The 15,718-nt window shown below is 40.2% G+C and overlaps 1 protein-coding gene across 1 annotated transcript in view; it reads right to left on the bottom strand.

Annotated features, from left to right (window-relative positions):
* The window catches only part of fgf11a (fibroblast growth factor 11a), a 93,812-nt gene that overhangs the window by 37,318 nt on the left and 40,776 nt on the right, over positions 1 to 15,718 (bottom strand). Inside the window, exon 3 of the mRNA XM_067524984.1 lies at positions 13,618 to 13,728. Within this exon, the coding sequence (XP_067381085.1) occupies positions 13,618 to 13,728 (111 nt within the window). The remainder of the gene's footprint in view (positions 1 to 13,617; positions 13,729 to 15,718) is intronic.

The raw sequence follows: 15,718 nt of genomic DNA, 5'->3' as shown, positions 1-15,718 counted from the left end.
ACTAAAACAGTTTTGTAAAAAAGAATTCTGAGACAGTGTTGTTAGATAAATAATGGCACAGTAAAGTTTTTTAGTTTGAGGTTGTGTTTGTCTAATACTAAGACCTGCAACGATCAGAATTGTAATGATCATAAATGTATTATGTTTTTAGACAAAATTAAAAGAGGCTTTGCTAACTTTTGCACATGTCACAGGTAAACAGAGTCTCTGTTTATGCAGAAAAGTTGTGGTAAGCTTCCCAAGAGAAATGGTCTAGGAAAGGAGGGTGTCTGCTCTCCTTCCTCTCAAAGTCAGAGCAAAGGTCAGTTTTCTTGGCCAGAATTGTGCAGCTTTGTGTGTGCTACACCTGCAAAGAGGCAGTGACAGTTAGAAACGTGCCAAGAAACGTGCCAAGACCAATATAATATCCATCAATCCATTTTCTGTAACCGCTGTTCTTGTAAAATTCTGTGAAGGACCAACACTAAGCATTGTTCTGATGTGGTTTGTTTTTTTCTTTCAAAGTGAAAACACAGTTGTCAAAATGACAGTTCTAGTAAAGAGTCTCAGGAGCCTGCTTTAGATTCATTGAGTCATTAGCTGCTATTATACAAATCAATTTCAAGTCAGACTTTCTGCCAACATAATGGATGGAAGTTAACAGATGTTATCAGATGATGGGAGAGATGGGAAATCAGTAATTGCCATGATAAGAGAAAAAAAGAGTTGCTGTTTTAATGGGATTTAAGTTTTGTCTTGTTTACTTTTATCCCGTTTATTAATACAACTTTGGCAACTTCTGTCAAGATTTATGACTACGGCTTCCAGTTAAGCTCACAAGTTTTGAATTCTACAATGAAATTTGTAAATGTGCTATATGGTGGGACCTAAGATAATAAAGGGTTTAAATTTCAGCTTTTACAACCATTGTTAGCGAGACTTATTAGTGCTATCTAGTCACATTGCAAGAAATTATATCCACTGTTTAGTAATTATAAATGAAGAAAAATACAATACAAAACCTTATCTGTATCCAAATTGAATGTGGAAATGAAAACTCCCCCTTTCTTTCTAGCTTCAGGACCCTTCTTCTATTTGCTCGATTGATCGCTGCATCTCAAAAAGTCAGTGAGAGCAAATGAACAAGATGTCACCAAAGACTACAACCAAGATGACAAATAGAGCATGAGCGTGCACGTACACACACACACACACACACACACACACACACACACTGTCGAGCACACTCTTTTCCTTCTACTCCTCCTTCTAACTCTCTGATGTATAATGGCACAATCAGAAGAAAAATACCACGTAGCATGTATCACAGTCAAAGATCGAGGCATTTGAGCTTGTTCTTTCAGGAGTCGCCACAGCTGTTTGTGCTCACAGCTCCCATTTTTATCCAGGCTCGGGGCCGGCACCATGGTGGCCCTGGAATTCGAACCTGTGTACTGTATGAATCCTCTACTTGTCTGCAAGAAAAATTAAAAGCAGTGAACCTATGAGGCTGCAGCTTACGTAATTATCCAACTTGCAGCTCAAATGACAAAACTAAAAGTGAGTGCTGAAAAGGAGGAGATTAAAGTTTGACTAATGTAACTAATGTGAAGCTGCGTACAGTGCAAAAATGAATAGTTTTGCAGGCACTAAACAAGTTTAGAAAATGGTCCTCTACGTCTTACTTTTCAAATCTCTCCCCCTTGTCCTTTGTTTCCTTCTGTGTCTCTTTCTACTTATTATTTCTTCTTCCTAAAAGGCTCCCTCTCATCCACGATCAAAATCCGCTTTACTCATCACTTGGATCAAATCATTTTCTTTCTCGCTAATAGAAGCATCCTGTCATTTTTCCTTTTCTCGGAACCCCCCACCTCTCCGTCCTTACGTTTTTCTCTGCGACTCGCAGATGAGCTGCTTGAGTGTTTTGAGGGACAGACAGAGGGTGAGGGAAAGGAACAGAGGGAAGGGAAATGAAGGGGAGGGAGAGAGGCGTTGCCAAATCAATCCCACAAGTCAATTTGAGCCTTGAGATCATTTAAACAATAAATAAACAAGGAGAAAGTAGGGATGTGATGAGGGAGAGGAGGGGACAGCAGTAACGGGACAGAGTTAAGCTGTGCAGAGGGCGTCTGCAGGCCGACACTGTGCTGCTGCTCTACAGTGTTGTATTGTCCAGCCCAGTTGGTCTCTGCTGGAATATGAAGGGGATTATATTCATCTGAGACAGCACACAGAGCTGAACTTCTGGACCATTCTTTATTTTGCTTCCTGTGTGAGTAAAGCTTGGTAGAAAAACCCTACTGATGTAACAGCAGAGAATCTGTGAATTGCCTTTCACACAAATGGAACACATTAAAAAAATATCCATAATTAAAATTTTCTAAGGTCATGCTGTGTTTCCTAAAATTAATGTGATAACTATTATACTAATTCTTGTACTGACGTGTATTCAAGTAGAAAAGTGATGCTCAGTCTTCACTAAGTTCAAATGAACTAAATGTTGTTAGCAAAAGCACTGATCATTATCAATATTGTACTGTACCAACTCATTTGCTTAGTAGGGCAACATTTGTTTAAATTACAGGGACATCTGTTTTTGAAATAATGAAACATGTCACCCATTGGAGCTGTGTGTGTGTGTGTGTGTGTGTGTGTGTGAGAGAGAGAGAGAGAGAGACTGGCATTTTTAATTAGGTTTGGACAATAAGGGAGGACTATTGCACAGAAAAACAAGCTAATCCAGGTTTATGACCGACAAATAACAAGCAGAGAAGATTTGTTTGGTTGTAATAACTGCTCTGTGGTTTTGGACAATTAATTTAGAAAGTGACCAATTGTGTCTTTTTTAAGCTGTTTAGATAATGGATTGAAAAGCATATTTATTTATCAATATTTGCATGCACAGTGACAAAATTGGTCCCAGGAAATGTAAAAAAATATTTTATTCAATTAAAATGTGACATTTTATTTTTCTTAAATTAACTAGCTTGAAGAGTGGAAAGACAGTTGGTCCTGATGACAAACCTGTGGAGGTATGGAAGTGTCTACTAGAGGTGGCAGTAGAGTTTCTGACTAGTTTGTTTAACAAGATCTTGGAGAGTGAGAGGATGTAAGAGGACTAGAGGAGCTGTGGTGTATAAGGATGTCTGCAGTAGCAAAGAAGTATGTTAGAGTGGTGCAGGACATGTATGAGAGCTGTAAGACCGTGGTGACGTGTGCTGTAGGTGTGACAGAGGAGTTCAAGGTGGAGGTGGGTCTGCATCAAGGATCAGCTCTGAGCCCCTTCTTGTTTGCTCTGCTGATGGACAGGCTGACAGATGAGGTTAGACAGGAATCTCCATGGACTATGATGTTTGCAGATGACATTGTGATTTGTAGTGAGAGCAGGGAGCAGGTGGAGGAAAATCTAGAGAGGTGGAGGTCTGTTCTGGATAACAGAGGAATGAAGCTTAGCCGCAGCAAGACAGAATACATGTGTCAATGAGAGGGACCCAGGTGGAACGGTGAGGTTACAGGGAGCAGAGGTGAAGAAGGTGCAGGACTTTAAGTACTTTGGGTCAACGGTTCAGAGCAACGGAGAGTGTGGAAAAGAGGTGAAGAGGCGAGTGGAGGCAGGTTGGAACTGGTGGAGAAAAGTGTCAGGTGTGTTGTGTGATAAAAGAGCATCAACGAGAATGAAAGGAAAGGTGTTCAAGACGGTGGTGAGACCAGAGATGTTGTTCGGCTTAGAAACAGTGGGACTGAAGAAAAGACATGAGGCAGAGCTGGAGGTAGCAGAGCTTAAGATGTTGAGGTTCTCTTTGGGAGGGACGAGGATGGACAGGATCAGGAATGAGAACATCAGAGGGACAGCTCATGTTAGATGTGTTGCAGATAAAGTCAGAGAGGCCAGATTGAGGTGGTTTGGATGTTCAGAGGAGAAACTGTGAAAATAACAGTTCTATTCTAGATTTTGCTGAGGTTGGAGCTGCCAGGCAGGAGGTCTAGAGGAAGACCAAAGAGGAGATTTATGGATGTAGTGAGAGAGGACATGAAGTTAGTTGTTGTGAGAGAAGAGGATGCAGAGGATAGGGTTAGATGGAGGCACATGACTGTGATGACCCCTAAAAGGGAACAGCTGAAAGATAAAAATCAAGTGGGATATATTTATCAAATAACATATCACCTACTCATGTGCCTTCTTAGAATTATGCAGGGTTTAGTACATATTCAATATCAGGTACAGATAGCAAAGATTTCTGTGTTGACAACTTGTGGACATTCAAGTCAACTCAAGATCACTGTATATAGTAATTACAGAACTGGACGTGTGACAGTTAAGAATAAGTTGAATGAAATAAAAACTGTGTGTATTTACATGATATTCTTGCTGATCTGTTTTGCACATTTCAAAGTAAAAAAACTGTTTTACATGTGATATTTACCTAAAATACATACAACTATCATACATCATACATGGCTTTATCCTAATATTTCAAATTGTCCCTACTGCGTTACTTGTGTAAGAATCTTAAATAACATTTTATGTACTGTGATCAATGAACTGAGTCTTGATTTAATAAAGCTGCAGAAATCGGGTTGAATTTGCATTGGGAACAAATGACAGGTCCTCTCTCCATTCACACACTGTCATTTGTGTTGTAAAAAAAAAAAATGAGCCTTAAACACTCAATAGTGGATTAAATGACTTTCAGCTGAGCTTCATGCCTGATTTCCCAGGTGGTCGATGACTCTGATGACAAGACAACTACTCTCACTCTCCTGTTATTTAACTTCTTCCTCTTCCCACAGGCTTTCCTCTCCTTAACTGATTTTGCTGGGCCTTTATCTGTCTTCTTTTTAGTCCATCTTTCTTCTCTTCTGCTCTTCCCCGGGTGTTTTCTTTTTTCACCCGTTCTTGTCATGAATTAACAACATTTTTCGTATCCCACTGTGTTTTTTCATGTCTCTTCATTCTTCTTTACTATTTGTTCCCTTTCTGTGTGTTGCCTTCTGCTGCTGTTCTCTCAGTTCTCTGAAACTAGTTTGTTCCTAACCAGAGTCCATTCATCTTTGTCCTATTTTACCCTACAGCCCTCTCTGTCTCTTCTTTAATGTATTCCCAATCTCACTTTTCCTCATTTGGTATGCTTTTCTACGCATCCTCACTCTGCCACTTCTCCACCTCTCATTTGCTCATTTCCTCACTTTCGATGATCAAGTTTTTTTTTTTCCCTCCTTGAAGGCTGCAGCTCTCACGCAGAGTGATGTTTTCATTTGTTTTTTTTTTTCTGCAAAGGATCGTTGTCGAGCACTAGGGAAAACTAGCAGACTTGTTCCAGAGCACAGACAGAGATAAGTAAAAATTTCCCTCCAACAACAGGAGATAGTAATTATTGTGCATTACAGTCAGGGTTCCAATGATGTCTTTCCAATGTACAAAATGACAATCATCAGCATTTTTCTCCACTTCTCATTTTTTTTGGCTTCCTGTCTCATTTTGGATTCTTCTGTTTTCCTCATTCCTAGGAAACAGAATTCTGAAAAAGACTAAATTCAGTGACAGCCACATCAGCAGCTCATTGTATTTCTTCCCTCCCTGCTTTCATTCATGCACTTTTAAAAACTTCCTTTAGCTCCTTTGAGGTCTGCTTCTTTCCCTGTCTCCTTAGTTACAGAACTTCGATTCTTGTTCTGAAACCTTGTTCTGTCACGTGTCTTATTGTTGCTGTTGTAGATGTTTTGTCTATCATGTTTGTTTCATTTACCCCATATTTGGGACAACAGCATCATACATATTTAATTTAGTTGGTCAGACACTTAGGTATGAATATTTTAAACTTTCTTAGTGGAGTAGCACATAATTATCCTATGGAGGCTTGACATGTCAATGGACAACCCGCAAAGAATGTTCACTTCTGTGAAATACAGTACAGAACACGCCTGCATGTCTCAGCAGGCCACGCTTTCAAGGATCCATTTCTCCCAGGGTCTGAAAAAGTTCATCAGGTCCATTTTATTGTTGAAATCTGCATTTTGTTTATACAAAAAACAGGCACATTCACACTACTCATAAAAAGTTAGGGATATTCGACTTTTGGGTGAAATGTATGTTAAATGTAAAAAGTTCATGCTACCGTGATATTATATCATGGAAGTAGGGCATTTAAGTAGAGGCATGCAATGGTAATTTCTGCATCTCAATTTATTGAAACAAAAGCTAACAGTGGTGGGTATAACAAAATGTCAACATCTCAATAACTCGTCCATTGTTAGGTGTCATGTTGGTCTCATGATGATGTGGACAGCATGATGAGAGACGACTGATTTAAATACAAATTGTCATTAAACCAGAATATTTAGTGGTTGATTCATGGATCAGACATGATCTGACCCTGATACTGACCCTTGTGGACATGTGTCTCTACCATGCAAGTATGAAAGACACACGTGAGAAAATATCTGAATGTATGAACACAATATGCAGAACACAAATGAAATTGCGCCTTAAGACACAAGTGTCGGTCATATCTCTAAATAAAAACAAATGACTTTAATTGTTTCTTATAAATACTTTGAGGCCAACTTTAACTGAAGCCCCTCCGGGTCTCAAAAAGAGGCTTTTTAGATTTGGCAGTGGCAGTGCAGAGACTGACAGCAAAGGCAAAGCTCATTCATTTTAGTTTACATGCTTTTTTTTATTATTTAAACATCAGAAATGGTTAAATAATAAACGATTATATTAACTGGACATGTTATCAGCACCATAGCTATGAGCCAGTAGCAACCGGCTCCACGTGCTAGTAAGCTCAGTAGATCATTATTATGTATTATGCACTGTTGGACTATTTGGTTTTCACAGAAAAGTATAAGCCTATTTTTAGGCTTGGGCTCAAAAACAAGATGGCAATGGTTAGAGAAAGACCTTGGTTTGGCTTAAAACACACAAGCCATTTCAAATGGGAAATGAATCATTGTCTCTTAGTTTAATACCCACATGGCCTACCTCCCTAAAAGGAATCTGTGGCTTTAAAATGACACCACCAACAATCCTGGTAGGTATTAGTCTTGATAACACTAAAGAAAAATTAGTAGGGTCTCACACAAATAGAAATCAGCAAAAGCGAATGATGTGACATGTTGACATTAAAGGCTCAGACTAAAATGTGTTGGATGTGTCAAGTGTTGGATAGTTTACAATGCATTTTGGCGCAGATATCCCTCTTTTTAAATCCCCTGACTTGTCTTTTAGCATCAGCATTTTAATTTTTCTAACTCTTTGATGTAAGTATCAGCAATATATTTTTAATGTCAACATTACTGCCTAAAAATAACATGGCTTTGATGGAAATAGAAGGCGACACTTTGAGTATCTTAAGTGACTTTTTAGTCTTTAAAACATTTTTTTCACAATGCGCTGAAGTGAAAGGAGCCCTATGGCTGCCTGGAAGTTTGAACACTATTTAAAACAGGTTAAACTCTACATCGCATACAGATGAATGGCAAAAGAAGAGTAAAGTGAAGTTAGTTGTTGACGGAGCTGATGAGAAAAGATATGTAGATAGATAGATAGATAGATAGATAGATAGATAGATAGATAGATAGATAGATAGATAGATAGATAGATAGATAGATAGATAGATAGATAGATAGATAGATAGATAGATGGGGCAGCTGTAGCTCAGTTAGTAAGACAGTTGTCCACGGACCACAGGGTCAGTGGTTCGATATGTCGAAGTGTCTGTGGGCCAGACACTGAACCCCTAACAGCCCATTCCCATCCCCAGCTGTGCAGTGCCGGTCGAAATTGGGGAGGGTTGCGTCAGGAAGGGCATCCAGCGTATAAACAGCCAAATCAACATGCAGACATGCAGGATCCGCTTTGGCGACCCTGAACTCACGGGAAGCCGAAAGGACAAAAAATTAAAAAAATCACAAAAATATATATATATAGATAGATGTACATACATCGATATATACATGCACACACCCCACATTTGTCTTTTTTCTTTACTCTCATTATTGTTCTATCAGATTTATTAGATAACAGAGTGGAAGAAATAAGTACAGGAAAGGAGACAGAAGCAGCGCAGGAGGACGGGGTGTCAGCTCCTCTGACCTCCCACCAGAGGGGGGAGACACATTGATTGAGGAGCCATCAGCAGTGTGCCAGCTGCTCCGCCTGCTCCCCATCACTCCCTCCTCTCTGTCTTTGTTTTTTCTCTTTTTCCTCTCTGTCACTTTCACCTCCCTTCCTCTCTCCTTCTCTGCCAACCCAGGGTGTCTCGCTGGCTCAGTTTTCCTTGTCATGTTCTACCGTGCCCTCATCCTCTTCTCTCTGATCCTCTTTTTTCTGTTTCTTTCCCTTTGTGGCTTTTTACTTTAGTATCCAGTCGCTCGCAGCTTTGTGACAGTTTCCTCTATCGCCTAGTTATGGAAGTCCTGGGGGAACCAAGTAGAAAAAGTGATAAAAGTATTGCAGGGCCGTACAGAAGCCACTCTTGTCACTGTTTGTTCAGCTACATTCCCTCAGGGCTTGCATAGCTCCTTCTAGCTCTTGTCCCAAAAGCAACATTTCACTTCAATGTATTGCTGCCCTGACACATTTCTGTCTAGAAAAACCATGAGCTCATGCAGCTGGTCAGGGAGAGCTAGGAATCCCACGAACAGGGGTGACAATTAGGGATTAAGGAGGTTTTTCTCCTTGCTTTCACCTGTTCCCCTGGAGGTCATTGGTTTGCTGTCACAGCAGCTCATAGATAGAAAGGAGCAGGAGGACAAGTCAGGGTTAAAGGAGTCATTGTGTCAAACCATTTGTGTGTAAACCACTTGATCGTTAACACAAGTTAATCCGATAGACGAGTGTACGGACTGACAGTCCGTCACAGCAGGGGCCTCAGATTTGAATTGCACTTTTCTTCCATATGCTGCTGGATTTGGTCTCCTTGGTGTGTGCTGCACTGGGCTGCATAATTACTGCACACAACAAAGGCAAGGTTGCAAACTTCAGGATTCTCTGTGAAGAGGAATAAGACTTTGCACTTTGTGATGCCATATCACATGAGCAGAGACATTTCTGTGGACAATGAGGCAGAAATTGTTTTAATGAACCACAGTGTGTATCTGTTACTGCTCATACTGTAATGACTTTTTGTGTTTGTGCCGAAAAGGAACATGCTGAGTCCTTTAATGTTTCCTTTTTAACACTTTAGGAGTCCACTGACATTGCACTTTAAATCTTGTGGGTTATTTCCTTGAACAAAAATCTTTAAAAATATTCTAGATTTAAATTCCAGAAACTGTGGAACAGGCCTAAAAAATCAACCAGAGACTGCTCAAACTCTAAGACATTCCTACTGATGAATTTTGAATATCCCTATTTTGTGTCAAAACTGCTCATTGACATTTCTGCCTCAAGAAACCTAAGCAGGTTAAATGGTCTCCACTTATATAGCACTTTTCTACCTATTGGCACTCAAAGCGCTTTACACTGCTTCTTATTCACCCATTCACACTCACAATCACACACACACTCATACACCGGTGGGGGAGCTGCTTTGCAGCTGGCCAACACTCACCGGGAGCAACTAAGTTGGGGTTCAGTGTCTTGCTCAAGGACACTTCGACAGGAGCTGGGGATTGAACCAACAACTGTGAGATTAGTGGACAACCGCTTTACCTTCCTGCACCACAGTCGCCCTTAGTCCTGCACCACAGTCGCCCTCAGGTTAGTCATCAACAAGTGACTAATGAATCTTCTGACTATATCAAGAACCCCTTTGTTGAAACAGTTATTGTGACTGAAAAAGCATAATCTTTTCTGGGTTGAAAAAGGATAAATAAGTCTAAAGTGAAACGGAAAGCTATCTGGATGCAGGTCAGTTTTCCTTACACAGTAAAGGTCTCTGCTTCTATAGGGAGACTACTAAAGATAAGCTGACATGCACCCACACATACCTCTGCAAAGGTACCTCACACACAGTCGTGTCTACTTATTCAATATCCTCTGCAGGCGGATTGCGCTGCTGATTGATACACAACGACTCAATGAGACCTGCATAAACAAATAAATAATCTGGGTGGAATAAAAAGTGCACAATTTACTGTAACCCTCCACGTACACACTGTCGCCTGAGAATGCAAAGAATTCCGATTGATGAAATTATAGTTGTTATAAGATGAGCCATAAAGCAAACCCACGCAAACGCTTAGCGGGGTTAGCTACCCTGACTGATGCTTAATAGCCCGACACACCAGGAGCCCTGTTACGCAATTGCATTCTTTACATCCGCCTGGAGAATGAGCTGTGCTCGCTTTTGGATGTGCCCCACGGTGTTATGTGATGAATATTTCACAGCGGACACAAGAATGTTTAAAGTTCAGCATGCAGCAGTGTTTACCTCAGTGTAGGTGTTTTTACTGTTACATAAGAGGGAAAAGGTGAGAGCAGGTCTAATCTGTTATTGAGGAGCTTTGTGGAGGTGTTGTGGGTCTAATCAAACAAGCAGATGTGATCAGAGGATTCATAACCCTAATGAATCCGTTACACATCCACATCTAGAGTAAATGAACACAAACACAATGGTGGTCATGCTTCTTTCCCATGAAAAACATTAAATCCAAGGTGATCTGACCTGGTAACACAGACTGTTCTGACATCTTCATAAACTGCTGAAAAACTAACTTTACTGAGGGAACTACAACTGAAAGTCAAAAATGTGAAAAGCTTGTAAATCCAGAATTTTGCAAACTTCATGTTTTCTACCCAAACTGGTGTTATGACCATAAAAAAATGCTGTGCTGCCACATCAGGGATATCTTGTAATACAATATTGATCTCTCAGGGAGCCTGGAGGGAGCCCAGAGCCTCTGGGGATCATGGGATATGATGTTTTTGGTCAGTAATCACCCAGGTGATGATTCCTTCCAGGGTGGGGTGTGTGTGTGTGTGTGTGTGTGTGTGTGTGCGCGCGTGTGTGGAAACTCAGTAGCAAAAGAAAACGAACAGGTTGTTGTACTAATGGGCAGAGCCTTAAGGTTTGATTCAGATCCTTCGAGGATTCGCTGCTGCCATTAAGTGGTTTTAAAATACTGCAGTTATAAGCTGAGTGAATACAGTTGCAAAATAGTGCTAAGTAAGAATGTGAGACTAGAAATTGCTATGTCTGTTGAATTAAGGTTCAGGCAGTGACTGGTTTCTACTGTATCTGTGGCATAGCAGAGTTCCAAAAGGGTGACACTGGCTGTAAAAGAAGACCGTAAGCAAGTAGGAAAAACAGATAAGAGGAAGACCTGGGAACTCTGGTTCACCACAAACTGCCTATATCTCTATTTTTCTTGCTAAAAACTTCCTCCAGCTGATGTCATCTGGAGGAAATGTTTTCACTCCTAACAACATCGTCTTGGTGCTCATGCCCCTTAGATTGTGGTCTTGTTCAACCTGCTCCTCCGAAGGTCCTTCAGAAGACATCATCTGAACTAAAATGGAGGTATTTTAATGCTGGGAAGGTAGAAAAGGGTTTTTACTATACAATGTACAAACACAGTACATACAAGTACTGCCCCAACTAAAACCATCAAAGTGAGTTGAAAATAATAGTGAGTTATTACACAATGAGTAAAACAAGGGCAGAGGTCTTAGCTAATATTTATTTTTATGGCCACTAGTGTCTCTCCGTAAAGATAAGGACACAGTTACTGTATTTCCCCCAAATAAATCCAGTCATTTAAGTCATCTTAACAAATCGGTGTTTGCATTTTAACGTTTTATTATTTATGAAATTATGAAGAAAACTATAAAAGAATGTGTTGGCTGTGATGACAGTTGTGAGTGGCAGCTTAATTAGTGTCCACAACACTGCAGCTAAAATGTGAAAATGAGAACAGATTGAGATTAATTCATCCACAGAGAAATGTCTGCGCTTAAGATGCTCACGAAGGTACAAACATCGATTGGAGGTCAGGAGGTAGGAGTCAGCATGGGCACTCTGACCAGTCTGCAGCTACCCCCGGTGGGTCAGGTGAACACCGTGGCAGCTGACATCACCGGTGTGTGTGTGTGTGTGTGTGTGTGTGTGTGTGGGTGAATGAGAAGCAACATTGTAAAGTGCATTGGATAAAAGCACTATGTAAGCAGACCATTTACCATTGAACGTCACTGCTAAAAAACATCTAAATATATCCACTTGAATATGATTTAGAGGAGAAGAAAAAGTTGTATTTATCTTTTTTTGGCCAAAGCATTGTGATATGAAATTGACAGGTTTGCCTGAAAAAGTATAAAATACAGGGATAAGACAGCTTTGTATTCACTGTTGCCAGTCAGCACATCAGGTCCGTCAGTTCAGTTCAGATATGGAATATTGTTAAAGGTATTTGGTGAGCAAAGAAAAGTTTGCATTTGGTGATAATTGGCATTTGTTGTCAAAAAACAAAAATGCATATGGTTTGTACATTTGCACCTTTTTATAGCTTTTTTCCAGAATCAAAAATCAGAATTTGTTTTATTGGTCAAGTATCATTTGCTCTCACGAGGACTTTAACTCCTACTAGAAGGTAGCTGTCGCCGAACATACAGGATTCACACTGACTAAATAACAAGAAAAGATACACACTGACACACACAAGCATGAACAAATCGTCTTCATGCTTGTAGATGTGAGTAAATGTACAGTGCATACAGTTTGTATTTGTGTACGTATTTACCTAGTAATATACATTTCTTACACATTTTTCTGTTAATGTTATAGAAATATACACGAATGACACAGTGGTTCAATGATGTTGTTGCATAAATGCATTATTTATGATAATCCATGATAATTGAAATATCCAGCTGAGTGATGGCCCTGTAGAAAGGACCTGTTTTTGGGTCTGATTTTCTGGTGTAAATTGTTCATAATTTATTTATATTGTTACCAATTCAATTTTGATCATCACTATTGGATAATTGCATTGTCTGTTTAATTTTCCAACATTAAGGATGCTCTGACCTTTTAAACACAAACAAAGAGACTACAGGCAGCAGTAGAAACTTTTGGCTCCAGTTCAGATTTGAATATTTTATATATATATTGATTTTGGCAGTATATCATGAAAATTTTCCAGAACTCACAACATCCCACTATCACTTTCCGTGCCTGATTAAAGAACATGATCTACAGCTGCCTTACACAGCTGAACACAGCTACTGAAATGCGTCAACTAGAGGTTAGACTACACGCAAACACATCCACAGACGAGTTATTTAGAGATACACGATTCTTGGAACTTAAAGGTCAGTGTGATTGTAAGCGAACCAATTAGAAACATGCGTCTGAAAAAACAGTGCCAGGAATCTGTTGTGATACATTACGTGAACAAATCCCATTTAGCTGGCGTGCACCCAGTGCACCATGCCAACTTTGCATACATTTTAAGCCTGATTGATCCTAGTGTGAATCTAACCAGAAAGCATTGTAATGTTGCTGTGTATCTGTGTGCTGTTGAGATGCTCACATCTCACATACATCACTGTCCCACCAAAAACCCCTCTTTAAAATGTCCTTTGGCCCAGAAGCAGGAAAAACTCCCAGTGGTGCATGAACAGACTGAGCCATCAAACACACTCCTTCATTAAAGTGCCTGACAACATCTCTGTGTGTTTGATTGTTCACTTACAGAAGGAGCTGCTTTCGTCCTTTGTGCCTTCCATGGTGCCATCTGGCAACATCTGCAGGTAGAAGCCGTGTCTGCAGTAGAGCCGAGTGACGATGCCCTTCAGCTGAGGCTCTGCAGAGCAAACAGAGTTTTAAATACATGTTAGCTGCCAGGAATGCGCATTTATCGACAGCATAACACACACACACACCTGCCTATACGTGTGCAGACTGACTAAACAAGGGGCAATTCTTGAAATTTACACTGTGAAATAGTCAAATAGTGAAGTGTGTGTGGCTGTGGCCTTCAGGAAGATTGATGGGTACTTGTGTGTCTGCTAAGATGAAGCATCTTTCACAAGACCGGTTCAAGGCAGGAAGGCAAGTTGTTCATTATATATATGTGTGTGTGTTTGTGTGTGTTTATGCTCATGCACAATGTTTGCTGGTGACTGCAGCACTTTCCCGTCAGACTTGATGATGTGAGAACTTTAAAGATAGAACTGTGAAAAGGTCAGCCAGTTGGGGAAGATTCAACAACACGCTAGAAGTAGGTTTGGGTAAACATTAGTGTTGGCATCTGTAGGTTACCAAAACTGTTTTTGTCTCTATTGATATCTGTTGATCTTGTGGGGATATAGATTACTGTTAAACTAAGTTTTAGCCTAGCACTATTTTCTATGAAGTTTTGGTCACTTAATTTTTCATTCATTAGTCATTATTCTCAAATTGATAAGTTGAATGAATGAACTGCTGAAAGTTCCCTCAACTTATCAATTGGTTATTAGACACTTGACTAAAATGGACCTGTGTTAACTGTAGATCTGGTTGAATCAGTTTCACGATCGATGCAGTTTTGGAACGGGCCTGGTGGCTCAATGGGTAGAGCATCGGGTTGTGATGCAGAAGGCCGCGGCCATCAAGGGGCCACCCCGGTGCCAGTCCCGAGCCCGGATGAAATTGGAGGGTTTCGGCAGGAAGGGCAACTGCCGTAAAACACTCATGTCAAATCAATTCCCCAAAAGCCCATGATCTTGATTAACAAATATGGACTAATAAACCCATTTTAATTGTGTTACTGCGATTACTTTCATTCAATCAATTCTATTCCCCAAGTAGAAATACAGTTTACTTTTAAGTATTATTTCTATAATATTTACATATTTTCCCTCTGTCTAAAACATCTGAGCTAAGAAGTGATTTCTGTAAACTTTCAGAACTACCATAAATCTGTGTGTGTAGTCTGATGAAGCCTCATGTTGGACTTGGAAACTGACGGTGCTATTTGAGCCTCTGATGAAATCCCTGGGTGTCTCGGGTGACAAGATTTAACCCTCCGCTGCCATTTGCTGCCTGCCAGGAGTGAAGTGAGTTTGGAAAGTGGGGGGCACATTTGTTTAACCTTCCCTGGGTTTTGACCCTGCTGAGGAAATGTACATCCCAAAATGTTGTACAAACTTTTACTCTTTAGGGAAGATTCATAGATTCATAAATGGAAAATGTTAGGGTAGATTGTTTTTTGTAATTAGCTGTTATTTTTTTTCTGTGGTGTAGCCACACTCAGTTTTGTAAAAAGGTAAAGTAACAAGTGAAAATGGCCTTTGTTAAACCGTTTTTTAATCCATGGCATTGGTGAAATGCTTTTTAAATGTAAATTTTTTTATTGGTGGTAAAGATGGTATAACGTGGGGTTTAATAAATAATTTCCTATTGTTTGTTTATCCCACTCTGTAATGAAAACTGCCATCATTTCCTCGACTCACTCTGGGGCATTATAGACTACAGTTTGTGTCAGTGAGCCAATCAGGCATTTTCATCCACTGCTGCTCATGAGATAAGTTGTCGAGTTGAGGCCGTGCACGCATCACAGTGGGGGCTCTTTCACTGCAAAGTGCTGAGGGAGACTAAATAGTGGATCAGAAGGAATGTCAGAATACTGAAGTGTTTCCACAATCAAGTTTTAATGAGACGTATCAAATATGGATGAGGACAGAGGAAGACAGGGGCAGCTGGCCCTGTTAGCCGTCAGTTGACAGCATGTGTGTGTGTATGTATGCGCATGTGAGAGAGAGTAATCCATCCTGGCATTCACATTCATACATTGCATTACAATTATCGCTGAA

The sequence above is a fragment of the Channa argus genome, chromosome 12 (assembly GCF_033026475.1).
Source record: "Channa argus isolate prfri chromosome 12, Channa argus male v1.0, whole genome shotgun sequence".
Classification (NCBI taxonomy): Eukaryota; Metazoa; Chordata; class Actinopteri; order Anabantiformes; family Channidae; genus Channa; species Channa argus.
This window is presented reverse-complemented; position numbering and strand designations above follow the sequence as displayed.